This window comes from Littorina saxatilis, linkage group LG10, assembly GCF_037325665.1.
Source record: "Littorina saxatilis isolate snail1 linkage group LG10, US_GU_Lsax_2.0, whole genome shotgun sequence".
NCBI lineage: Eukaryota > Metazoa > Mollusca > Gastropoda > Littorinimorpha > Littorinidae > Littorina > Littorina saxatilis.
In genome coordinates, this window is record NC_090254.1 from 35,737,190 (window position 1) to 35,750,331 (window position 13,142).

Here is a 13,142-nt window from a genome sequence, read left to right on the forward strand (position 1 = left end):
GATCTCCCTTCCTTCGTGCGCGTACACCCGGCAAAGCCGGGTCCCCGGCGACGGCCGGGTATTCGGCTCTACTTCTTCCCGGCGAAGCGGGTAATCATCTAGTATGACATATGTTTGCAGGTAAGAGCTGATTAGACAAGAATAGGCGATGTTCGGAAATAACTCTTTCGGTTTCGTATGGGTTGTGAAAGAGTGAATACTCTTGTTTTTATTGAGTCAAACTTTCCCCCGTGGCAGTATAGGTTAGTCACTAGCGAGGCCGGGGTGTGTCAGAAACACGTGTGAAAAGCTTGCCTCACAAAAAGCAAGAGTAGTCACTCTGTCACAGCCCATTCAAACCCGACAGAGGAACTCCGGACTTCGCCTATTGGTCTAGTATTAGTTCTGTGTTGAACGTGGCTAGCTTCAACTGATGATCAGGTCAAATCTCAAAGTTCCGAGCAATAAAATGAAATAAACAGGGACGTAGCACACCTAATAAAAGTGGTAGGGCGGAAAAGAATGGAAGACAAAATGCTGAGACAGCTAAGGAAATATGGGGCTTACACTACCCCCCCCCCCCCCCCCCCCTTCCCGTCCCCTTGTAATGGTCTAAAAAAGAAAGAAAACATGATGCGATTTCGTGCCTTCTGAGCTCAGTTCCATCTAATCATCTTTCCATCCTCCACCAAACAACGGGCTGGTGAATGTATCAGTGATTATCAATCGACTTACATTTATATCTAAATTCCGATACGTTGAAAGTGATGAGCACTTACTTCAAATGACTTTCGTCTTCATTATTGTCTAGTGTGTTAAAAAGCAAGGATTGACAAACTGGTTTACTTCTAAACAAGCAATTTATTGATCCGTCCAGCCATCAACATTGGCAGCCTGAGTGATGACTGAAAAATAGAGGGATTTGTCAGAATATTTTTAGCGCGTTTTCGATCCATCACAACCAGGATGCACACTTGTGTCCATTGTTCAATTCTCTCTCTACATGTTGTTTCATGTGACACTGTTAACCCCACAAGTTACTGTGTTACTCAATTGTTATGGCGTACTTACGGTTGACACACAATCACTCACCCCTCAGTCTGACCCCAGCTTCACACACAGAATATACAAAACATTTCTTACCTCCATTGTTTCTCATGGGAGCAGACGGACGAAGAAGCAATTTTCACTAAATTGGCGCCAATACTTTTATGGCCCGACGGAACTCGTCACGTGTGACGTTCTCGTCAAAATAAGACGTCATCCTATTCCAGCAGTTGACCAAGACTAACACACACAAAAAAAACCCCAAAAAACCGACCTTATGCCATCGCGTGAATACTACGTGGGGTGTTCTGTTGGTAGATCTCTCTCTCTCTCTCTCTCTCTCTCTCTCTCTCTCTCTCTCTCTCTCTCTCTCTCTCTCTCTCTTCTCTCTCTCTCTCTCTCTCTCTCTCTCTCTCTCTCTCTCTCTCTCTTTTTTTTTTTTTTACGAAAAAAGTGGTCGGGCGGTCGCCCTACATGCCCTACCGGGTGCTAAACAACATCCGACATACGTTTGTGCGTCGACCTCTGAAGGTTTTCCATACACGCCGACGTCCTATGTTATTGACTGAAGTTCCAAAAAATATGTTAACAACTATCGATCTGCATGATTAGACTGATTAAGTGTACAGTGCCAGTGGTAGTGCTAGTGGTTATCGGTACTTTTTTATGTGTTGACGTCAGCGATGTGTGCGCAGTTCAAAGGTTAGGGGTCAAAGTTTACGGATGCTTCCTTCGATCCGCTAACGAGCTGTGGTTGAATCGACGAAAATAACGAGCCCCAAAAGGTATGTAAAAACTGAGCGAACGCTTGTTTATTTACACGATTATTTATAACTAGTATGTTCCTAAACCACTTAATGGTACAAATGTCAGTTTAATGTGTGATATAATCCTGGTTTGATGCTGTAATTCAAGCGTTGAACAGAGCAAGCTTTTTCACATTTCAAACACACAAAAAATGGCCGATTTTGAGTTGTGTTCAGTTTTTCGATTCAACCTTTTCGATTTCGATTTCGCTTACTATCTGGAACTGGAAGATGAGTTATGCAGTGAAAAGTTGCAAATGTTCCAATCCTCTCGCTGTTTATGTTTTGTTTTAAGATCGATCTTCATGGATGCCAGGGACCAACTTGAGCTTGCGGCGTGGGACGAGGATGACGCAGAAGATGATTTTGTTGTCTTCGCACTGCTTGATCAGGTTAGCAAACAAGTCAAAGCTTAGGTCTAGCTTCTAAAGGCATTAAAGGTTCCGCTGAAATATAATTGTCAGGAACAGGCGTATATTTTGGTTATGGCCGGTGAGGTTACTTTGGATTGGTTATGGTTAGGTTTTAAATGTTGTTCATGTAAAAAATTAAATGTTTTTTTGGTTAGATTTCATAGTCATGATAGTGATCTTGTCTGAATCAACAGTGATAGTGATATTGGGTAGATCTAACACTTACACCTAGATTTGGTTTCCGTGTGACTTTGTTACTTACATTTAATGGTTTATAAACATAGAGTTTTAACTATTTACTGTTCAAGAATCAAAATCAAATGGAAACTGATGACCAAATCTGCAGTCAAGAGTTTTAGTTTCATCAAAGCATGAATATTATTATTAAGTCCACTCTCTGTCACAGAGTCTGTGTCACTGTCAGTTTGTGTTCTTGTGTCATTTTAATTTCATAGCAATACATGTACTTTCAAGAAGGACGTTACACTTACTGGTTCTATCAGACTTTTAAGCACAAGGCACCTTGGTTCTAGTTTTATTATTTCTAGGATCAAATTACTTCAGTACAAGGAAACTTCTGTGTTCTAAAACATACACAGTATTTATATCAGAATACTGTCAACTGGTGCTTTTTGAGATGCACAGTTGAAACTATTTATCCAACATGCTTCAAGTTCAACCTGTAAGGGTCATTTTGTTATGCAGGGGCGAGTGAACAATCCGCTTGGCTAGTAAAAACAGGCTCGCAACTCACCTGGCTGGCCAATTAAAATTCTTGTCAAATGCAACCAAAAGGGTTTTAACGCTACTGCAGATCAATTGTGGTAACTGGTATGTATCGGGGCGGCGAAATTTCTGCCAGGTTAGTGACTTTCTTGAAGTTACTCGCCCAGCTGGCGAGTTGAAATGTTGGAGTTTAACTTTCCCTCTGTTAGTGTTACCCAGTATTGATTTGAGTAGCTTCAGCAGAATTTTCAGGCTAATTAATTGAATAAAGTGTACAAGTGATCCATGATTTCACTAAGTTTAACCTACATTTCAACAGCCAGAAAGAAGGGCCTATGAGGGTCAGTTCGCCCTCAATCACTTCACAGCCATCGAATGTGAGGACTTATTTCGCTTCAGCGCGGAAGAGATTCGGAGACTGTGCGCCCTTCTGGGAATGCAGAGGACTATGCAGGCGCCTAATGGAATGAACAATCAAGGAACCAAGGCCAGTGGTGAGGATTTATTTTTTTACCCTGGTTGCTGTGAAGTTGAGTTGTATTTCAGTCAGAATGATAGTTTAATGATCCTCCTGCATGATTTGATTCGCAAAGTCATGAAGTTTGCATTTACTGTGAATATTCAGTGAGTTGTTTTTACTATTTCAGGTTTCGTAAAAGATTAAAGCGGAGCGTTGAGTTGGGGCATAATTTATTTTGGGATTGCTTAAAATCTAAAATTTGAACTATGTATTTTGAACTTGAATCACAAAATGTACCTGACTAACTTTAGCCCCTTTGGTCGACACAGTACTCCATTTAGACAATAGAGAAATAATAGTGAATTGGTTGTGCCACTTACTGACTTAGTCTGTGGAGTTGAGTGAAATTATTTTTGAAATATGGTAACAGGATAAATAAAGATGCGTTGATACTGATAATTTATTCATATTAGTTTAAAAAAATAAATGAATATTTTTTTTACAAGTTGACGAAGTGGCCGCCATTGTTACATGAAAACTTTTAATGTGCAAAGGACTTATTTGTTTTAACTTTTTTTTATGATAATTGTTTTTATTGATTTTGTCTTCGTGGTGTCCCCCCCCCCCCCCCCCCCCTTCAAAAAAACAAAAATGTATTTTGTTCTTGTCGGGTAACTGTTTTTGTGTGTGCAGGATAGCCAGTAACTGTGTCAAACCCGATAAATAGAAAATCAAACTGATGATAAGCATGTCGGGCTGGATATTTTAAGGCGCGTGAGAAAACTTTTGCAGTGTTATTATTTTGAACTTGAAGACTGTATGAGAATATGCCTCTCCACACACATTCGCATACACACTCACCAGGGGCCAGTTTCATAAGATAGCAGGGAACCGACTGACAGTCGATCGACTGCCCAGTCGATGGACTGTGGTTGATCGCCGTGTCACCGAAAAGCGCGTTTCATGAGCGAATCACCGTCACCCGCGGACAACCGCAGTCGACCGACTGTACAGTAATCCGAATGGCCAAGTCGAGGGCTAAATTTAGCAACATTACCACTTCCGTTTGCTCATTCGCACGTGGAAATGGCCGATTTCGAAGAAAAAACAAGTCTCGGCCCGCTCAAAATAACAATGACGGAGACTTTCAGTAATTCCTTCGCGTGACGTCAAACCCTCTTACGCCATAATGTGACGTCTTCAACACATAACCCTGACTTGTCACCTGGATTACTGCGTCATGATAGATACATTTCGAAGAACAATCACAAGGTTTGGCTCACAATCCAAAAAAGTGTGAGCATTCTGCCATTGACTGTGCGGATAATTACATTTATTTTCGGTTTACCGCAGTAAGCCGAACACAGTGTTGGGGGGAGAGCATCACCGTGTTTGGCCGACTTCCGGTGAGACGACCCGTAGTCGACCGACTGAAATTTTGTTCGTGAAACCCGATAACGTCGGATTACTGTGGTTCTCCCGGACAACTGCAGTTGGTCGACTGTGTTTCTGGCTCATGAAACTGGCCCCAGGCTCATTTGAATTTATGATTTTTTTCAGGATTGGAGGTGCTCTGCATCTGTCTGCGGAGGTTGGCTTACCCATGCCGGTTTGCTGACCTTTCGCAGATGTTTCATCGTCCCAAGCCGGAGTTGTGTGTGCTGTTCAAGGTAGGTATCGACTTCATCTATGATCAGTTTTCTGACAAACTAACAAACCTCAATCAGCCATGGCTGACAGTGCCCCAACTGGAACGGTACTGTGCAGCTATACATGCCAAGGGGGCTCCTCTGGAGTTTTGTTGGGGGATGGTTGACGGCACAATACGATCAATGTGTCGCCCAGGCCATTTGCAACAAGAAGTGTACAATGGCCATAAGAGGGTGCACTCTCTAAAGTTTCAGTGTGTCGTGACACCAAATGGCCTTGTGGCAAATGTTTTTGGGCCCTTGGTTGGTCGACGACATGACGCAGCTTTGCTGAATGGTAGTGGAATTCTTGAACACATGCAGCAGCACATGGTCACTCCAGCAGGAGATGAAATGTACCTGTATGGGGACCGAGCCTACCCCTTGACCCCTAACTTGATGAGGCCGTACCGTGGACAGATCACAGAAGAGCAACAGGCCTTCAACACAGAAATGAGCAGGGTGAGAAACTCTGTTGAATGGGAATTTTCAAAAATTGTTAGGCTGTGGGCATTTTTGGATTTCAAAAAAAATTTGAAGCTGTTCTTGTCCCCTGTAGGGAAACTCTACCTGGTTGGAGTTTTGTTGTCCAACTGTCATACTTGCCTACATGGCAGTGAGACATCACAGTTCTTTGGACTGAATCCACCAACACTGGAGGAGTATCTCTACTAATTGTCTGTGTAGCTCTCAAGTAGAAGAAATGCTCATTCCATTGATCTTGTGTCACATGGTGTTTGGCATCCAAATGGCCAAGCATCTAAACAAATTGACCCTGTAGAAGGCTTTAAATTATTAACATGATTTCACTGCTTAGAGATGGCCAAATCTACTGCCCGGTCGCCTGGTGGGAGTTCAAAATATGGTGGATAACCCGGTTTGCAACTACAAGTATCTGGTCAAATGCAATTGGCGGGGACGTAGCTAAGTTGGTAGCGTGCTGGCTTTGTAGCCAGTTGGTCGCTATCAGCGTGGGTTCAATCCCCACGTTCGGCAAGAGATTTATTTCTCGGAGTCAACTTTGTGCAGACTCTCTTTGGTGTCCGAACACCCCCGAAAAAGATCCCAAGTTCACAGCAAAAGTCTCAGGGCTTGGAAAACACGAAGACACGCATGCATGATCTTTCATCTCTGATTATCATGATCGTATTTCAATACTTTGACAAGACAAACCCAATGCTGGTGTGTCGAAGAAGACAGCCACAGCGGGCTTGTTCGAATCAAAGTATCACACCATATTTTCAGCGTATTACCAACACCTGTCCCAATATAGACCAGTTGGTCTAAGAGGACGTTAAACCCTAATAGTCAGTCAGTCAGTCAAATGCAAAAGCAACTTTTTCAGTGGTACTTTATTGAGTTAAATTTGAATGTCAAACAGAATGAGGCAGAGCGATGTTTAGATGTCAAATAACCAAAGGGAAGTAATCGCTCTTAATGCATACGACATGTGTAATAGAGTAAGCGAGAGTTGTTCTAAGTCGCTTGTTCATTTCAATGCTTGTCATTCTCTCAGGTGCCAGGAGAAAAGGTTCCGTACAACTCTCGCTTACTCTATTACACATGTCGTATGCATTAAGAGCGATTACTTCCCTTTGGTTATTTGATATGAGTTAAATTTGGTTAAACCAAATAGATGCTGCACATTCAGACATTTCTGTCGTCTGTAAAATTGACACACAAAAAAAGAAGCACCCAACTGGGGCGCGCTTTAAACGTTTCATACTGGCTGCGGCCTGTTTCTTATTTCGCTACTGATTCCAAACAAGCATATGTCTATTATTAAGTGAACCTGTGTAAAAAATAAAGCCAGGTAAGAACCCAGCTGACCTCCATTTATTGATCATTTGTAAAATTGTATGCTCTTGTCACTTGTGTATAAATACATATCTGATGGTCACTCATACTGACATTGAACATAATTTGTTTGTGTGATATATACCGGCTTTTGACATATCTTGCAGGACAGTGACTTTCTTGAAGTAACTGCTGGTGCTACTTTGCTTCATCAGCCTGTACAGCTGTACTTGCTTTCGCAAATTACTTTGGTTTAAGCGTGTTTATTCAAATTCTCATACACACGTTTCAAACAATAACAACATTAAGAACGTTAACAAGCAGATTGCTTATGGACGCGTTCTTGAAATTACTTTAGTACATGCTATTCTTCATTATGCATTAGTGGGTGTGCACATGGATCTCTGACATGGGTACTGCTGTGTTGTAATTTGTATTTGTAGTTTGCAGGCAGAGGCAGAGGGTCTTCTTGTCTGCCCATACCTCGGTACCAAGCGGCCACTAAACAACCATCATCACCAGTCAGGCAGTCACATGGGACTCTCCACTCTTCACTGAAAATCTTGTTCTTCAACCATAACTTTTTCAAAGACACTGAACTGTCAAATATTTGGGCTGTGTGGATTTGCCTCAGGACCCGTCCTTACAAAAGATCCAATCTTCTTCTTCTACATTCATGGGCTGAAACTCCCACGTACACTCACATATTTTGCTTGAGTGTATTTTTAACGTGTATAACTATTTTTACCTGCCATTTAGGCAGCCTTGCGTCACTTTCAGTGATCTGTTGGAATGTACATCTTTATTTGCTGCTGGCCACTCACTCATCCTCTATAAGGGGTAGGGGGTTAAAAAGTGTTTGGTTTGGTTCGATCCTCACGTTCGACGAGAGATTTATTTCTCGGAGTCAACTTTGTGCAGACTCTCTTCGGTGTCCGAACACCCCCGTGTGCACACATGCGCACAAAAAAGATCCCACGTTCACAGCGAAAGTCTCAGGGCTTGTAAAACACGAAGACACGAATGCATCATCTCTTGTCTCTGATTATCATGATTGTATTTCGATACTTTGACGAGACAAACCCAATGCTGGTGTGTCGAAGAAGACAGCCACAGCGGGCTTGTTCGAATCAAAAGTATCACACCATATCTTCAGCGTATTACCAATACCTGTCCCAATATAGACCAGTTGGTCTAAGAGGACGTTAAACCCTAATAGTCAGTCAAGTGTTTGGGTCGAAGGAAAAAAAGGATTGGTTGGGGCTACCCAAATCAAACTTGGGGGGGGGGGGGGGGGGGGGGGGGGTCACGCCCACCAAATGTAGCTGAACACACCTGGAGCTAGACCTTACATCTTCATTAATTATTTTATTTCTAGTGCCATTACTTTCCTAAATAACCACATATTATTAACTGGATCTGTCCATGAATTGAAATGAGTCTGTACTATTTGCTGAATGAATTTTTGACTTTAAAAGTGAAACAAATTGAAAATCAAATTATAGTCATATGAAGTTAGAATTGGTTATCTACATATATATGTGTATAAGGTGTTATAAATAATTATAATTAATAGTACTTGAAGTTAAAGGGATTATTTTGAGTAACAGAACATACATTTGAGACTTGTTAAAATATTGCCCTTTGCATGGCAAAGCTTGAAGAAATAGTAATTAAATTCAACGTTTGAAATTGTATTACAGAGTGAGAGTTCAGTCCAAAGTGTGTATACATGTCTATGTGATTGTACAATTATAATGCTTGTTTTTATGTTGAAACAACTCACTCTAGATCTGATTTAATTGTTGTCAGTAAATTCTCTCTCTAACTTAGCTTTAGTGCAAGTCAATGTATTGGAATAATTATGATTAATGATAAATGTACAGAAACTAAATTTATTGCACACAAAAACTGATGCATGCATCTCAGATTTGGAAATCAGAATTTTATGGTAAAAGGGAGGCAATCAATCAAGAAAGAAGAATAACAGACTACTCAGACTTGGCTTAGAAAGTGAGATGTATTTCTGATCCTGGTCATTGCTAGGTGTTTGCCATGGAGTCTGGCTTATAAAAATTCAGGAAGAGAATAATGTTTGGATAAGTGAAGGAAAAGTAATCAAAGATCACCATAATTATCAAGTCAGGCTTTGCTTGCGGTCGCTCTGGTACTGAGGTCAAGCAGTGCGGCCGGCTAACAGGTAGTTTAGGGTCGCTTGTTGTCTTGTCACCATTGGCATAAAAAAGAATGGGTTTTCCGTGTGACCTTGTGCTTAATTAAAATATATGAAAGTGTAGATGTTGCGGAACTTTAGACTTCATACATGCCTAATATTACCGAATGTAGGAGGTTAATGCCAACCTTGTTTTCATTGCGTTTTTTGAATAATTCATCTCTAATCACACAAACTCACACACAAAATTTGAACAAGGTTTGAAAACAAAAGTGAACTTAGCAATCAACATTTTTACTGAATAAAAATATAACACACAACAGAGTAACAAAAAAAACAAAAAAAAGTTAAAATCGCCACATTCCACCAATACAGAATTAACAAGTCGCGTAAGGCGAAAATACAATATTTAGTCAAGTAGCTGTCGAACTCACAGAATGAAACTGAACGCAATGCCATTTTTCAGCAAGACCGTATACTCGTAGCATCGTCAGTCCACCGCTCATGGCAAAGGCAGTGAAATTGACAAGAAGAGCGGGGTAGTAGTTGCGCTAAGAAGGATAGCACGCTTTTCTATACCTCTCTTTGTTTTAACTTTCTGAGCGTGTTTTTAATCCAAACATATCATATCTATATGTTTTTGGAATCAAGAACCGACAAGGAATAAGATGAAAGTGTTTTTAAATTGATTTGGACAATTTAATTTTGATAATAATTTTTATATATTTAATTTTCAGAGCTTGTTTTTAATCCGAATATAACATATTTATATGTTTTTGGAATCAGCAAATGATGGAGAATAAGATAAACGTAAATTTGTATCGTTTTATAAATTTTTATTTTTTTTTTACAATTTTCAGATTTTTAATGACCAAAGTCATTAATTAATTTTTAAGCCACCAAGCTGAAATGCAATACCGAAGTCCGGGCTTCGTCGAAGATTACTTGACCAAAATTTCAACCAATTTGGTTGAAAAATGAGGGCGTGACAGTGCCGCCTCAACTTTCACGAAAAGCCGGATATGACGTCATCAAAGACATTTATCAAAAAAATGAAAAAAACGTTCGGGGATTTCATACCCAGGAACTCTCATGTCAAATTTCATAAAGATCGGTCCAGTAGTTTAGTCTGAATCGCTCTACACACACACACACACACACAGACACACACACACACACACACACGCACATACACCACGACCCTCGTTTCGATTCCCCCTCGATGTTAAAATATTTAGTCAAAACTTGACTAAATATAAAAATTATACAAAAGAAAACGCTGAAAATTTATTTTGTGAAATAAAACTGATCACGACACCCCTCCCCACCCACCCAAAGAAAGATTTATGGTAATCATTTTTTTTGTAAAAGTAACTCAAAGAAAGCGGCATCTCGCTTTGCCTGCAAAGCGAGTTCTTGCCTGCGGAGATCCAGCTCCTCCCTCCTCAACTCTCTCTCCTCTTCGGCTTCCCTCCTCCTGAACTCTCTCTCCTCCCTCTCGCTCTCGCTCCTCCTTCTTTCTCTGTCCTCGTCCGCTTGTCGCCGAAAGGCTTGGTACTCCTCCAGCACCCCTCCTCTTCTCTTTCTCCTCATCGTCGGTACTTCATCTGCAATTTAAAATAAATAATGTCACATGCATAACAAATGTGATAATCAATTCAGCTGAAGGGGCCACGCCTACGAATGTCAAAGCTAACAAATTTAGTAGTAGACTGGGGCCTGGGCTGACCAGGAAACCTAAAAAAAAAAGTTATTGATTACAGTTGGGAGTACAAATATGTCCAACCATTAATTCTATGTTTCATTTATGCTTGTTTGTTGTGGGAACTCTGCTGCAACTATCTTTAGTTTTGGCCTGGATATGCAGAGACTATGTCAATGAGAGACTTGCCTTCACCACTGCCGGAAGGCTGGGCCTTTTGCAGATTGCCCAGGGCTGCATCCCGTATTAGCTTGGCCTTCTCAATAGAATCGGCCGCCTGTTTGACAGAATAGTTTTCATCAATAAAAAAAAACACATGTTATGTAACACTGACATGACAATAATGGTAATGCCCTTATGACTCAATGTCACCTTCACATTAAGGAATTAGGGGGGGGGGGGGGGGGTGAAGGCCTTCGCAATTAGTATGCTGTGGTTCAAACAGATCCAGTACCTTATGTCAGTAATACCCTCTATAATTTAAAAACAAACAAACTGCGTTGTCTTCCAGAACATAATGACTGGATCAGCCAGACCCAAGATTCCAATATAAAAAATAAAATTAAACGCTAAATAGCAAGCTAAGGCAAAAAATGTTGGTTGGGGGTGAGGTGAAGTTGTTTGTTCACACCTAAAATAATCTTTGATAATGGTAACCATGCCAAGAAAAATAGGAAACTTTGTTTTTGTGTGCCTACAACCTATGATGCCTGTATCACACTTCTCAGCACAAATGCAATCATACAATGTACCTTTGATTTCTTTTTCTCCGTGTTCTCCCTCTCTGCCTCCTCCCGCAACAACAGCGCTTCGTCCAGCGCTATTGTTAGGCCTGTTTCGGCCTCGCCTTCAATTCCAGATCTGAAATAACATCAATAACTTATTTCACAAATAAATTTACTGGTACATACATGTATTATTGTTGGATGTACTTAAAGTATTTATACATGTAATACAGATACAAAATATAATAACAATAATTACAAAACCAATAGGCATTATTATATTTCTATACGAGTAATCGATTGGCAACATACGCTTTCAGTTCCTCGGCAGTATCCCTCTTCCTTTTCGTCATAAGGAGATGACACCTGTCATTCATTCCCTTGGTGGTCACAGCCTCAAAGCGGGGTTGGGCGACCCTGACAGCTTTGGCCACTTTTTCCCAGCTGCTGGTCCAGGGATTAATGAGGACCACTTGGTCCAGCAGGTCGAGGTCGAGGTCGTTTGTGTAAACAAATCGTTTTGCCATGTTGCTATGTAAAAACAAAAATATCAACTATAGATACAATCCAGCTAGTACAGTGGAACCCCCTTTTAAGACCCCTCCATTTAAGACTCCCCCCTCCCTCTTATAAGGCTTGAATTTTTTCTTTTTTTTGTTCATAACATCAATAAGCTTACCCTCCATTCGTAGACTCACACCCTTCTGAGAAAGAAACAAATTCTCTGAGTTTTAAGACGTCTTAAACTAAGGGTTCCACTGTAAATGAAACGAAATTCATCAAGTATTCGCAGCACGTGAATGTTTTGATCAGGTAGGCTACATTATTGAACAAGTGATATTAAATGTTTGACTGTACTTGCTCGTGTACTACATTAACTACAAGCATTTCATTCTCAGTCGAAAAAGAGATGCCGGCACGTAAACACTTCCTTTTCTTCTAGCGCATTCAACTTTGTGAAGATTCTGTAGAGATTGAACGTGCTGCATACCCCTATTCAACACTTGTTTGGTTCAAATATATCAAATATATATATAAGAAACATTACGATGTATCAATACAAACAACATTGCACTTACCGGTTCTGTGGTTGTTGGTTTTCTTTGTGTCGTCTGCTGCGTCGTCTGCTACGTCGTCTGCTATGGGTAAGACTTTTCTTCTTTTTCCAAATGAAGAGTCAAGACATGGGACGGTACTCTTTAGAATTATGCATCAGTTGTCTTCCCTACCATTACGTTAACGAAAGAGAAACTAAACGCACTCGCCGAGACGTCGTTGTCGGTTTCGTTACCGTAAGCGGAACGCGTAATGATACATAGATTTTCCTTAAGTTAACCACTAGCACTACCACTGACACTGTACACTTAATCTCCCTATTAACGGAACTATTCGGCTGGAAAAAGTCAGACAGATAATTGAGTGTTGGATCGAACTCAAGTTGAAGACATTCAGGGATGCCAGAATGGGCTGTTTTAGGGATTGCTTAAAATAAGCACTATGCTTGAGTTAGAATACCATAATATGACAGATATTGTATAACTATGTCACGATAAAAATTGAATAAAGTTTTGTTTAAACTAGGCTGTTTTAGCCTGTATCTTATTCCAAATGATACGAAACGTGTCT

At 40.6% G+C, this 13,142-nt stretch overlaps 2 protein-coding genes and 1 long non-coding RNA gene across 5 annotated transcripts in view; 2 read left to right on the forward strand and 1 right to left on the reverse strand.

The window, feature by feature from the left end:
* Positions 1-13,142, forward strand: part of LOC138978690 (uncharacterized) — a 422,724-nt gene that overhangs the window by 204,097 nt on the left and 205,485 nt on the right. The gene's annotated exons all lie outside the window — the stretch shown is intronic.
* Positions 1,640-8,613, forward strand: LOC138978679 (uncharacterized). 3 transcript variants are annotated; one of them, XM_070351468.1, is made up of 5 exons: positions 1,640-1,811; positions 2,128-2,224; positions 3,291-3,465; positions 4,992-5,101; positions 7,360-8,613. In XM_070351468.1, exons 2-5 carry the CDS (start codon positions 2,138-2,140, stop codon positions 7,987-7,989), a joined length of 1,002 nt encoding a protein of 333 aa, XP_070207569.1. In that variant the 5' UTR covers positions 1,640-1,811; positions 2,128-2,137; the 3' UTR covers positions 7,990-8,613. The 3 variants fall into 3 exon arrangements, with proteins under 3 accessions (XP_070207569.1, XP_070207568.1, XP_070207571.1); XM_070351467.1 differs by having other exon boundaries at positions 4,992-8,613; XM_070351470.1 differs by having other exon boundaries at positions 3,371-3,465; positions 4,992-8,613.
* LOC138978680 (uncharacterized) lies at positions 10,415-12,886 on the reverse strand. The gene is made up of 3 exons (XM_070351471.1): positions 11,829-12,886; positions 11,544-11,652; positions 10,415-11,068 (listed from the first exon to the last, which is right to left on the reverse strand). The coding sequence occupies exons 1-3, from the start codon at positions 12,041-12,043 to the stop codon at positions 10,934-10,936; spliced, it is 459 nt and encodes a 152-aa protein (XP_070207572.1). The 5' UTR covers positions 12,044-12,886; the 3' UTR covers positions 10,415-10,933.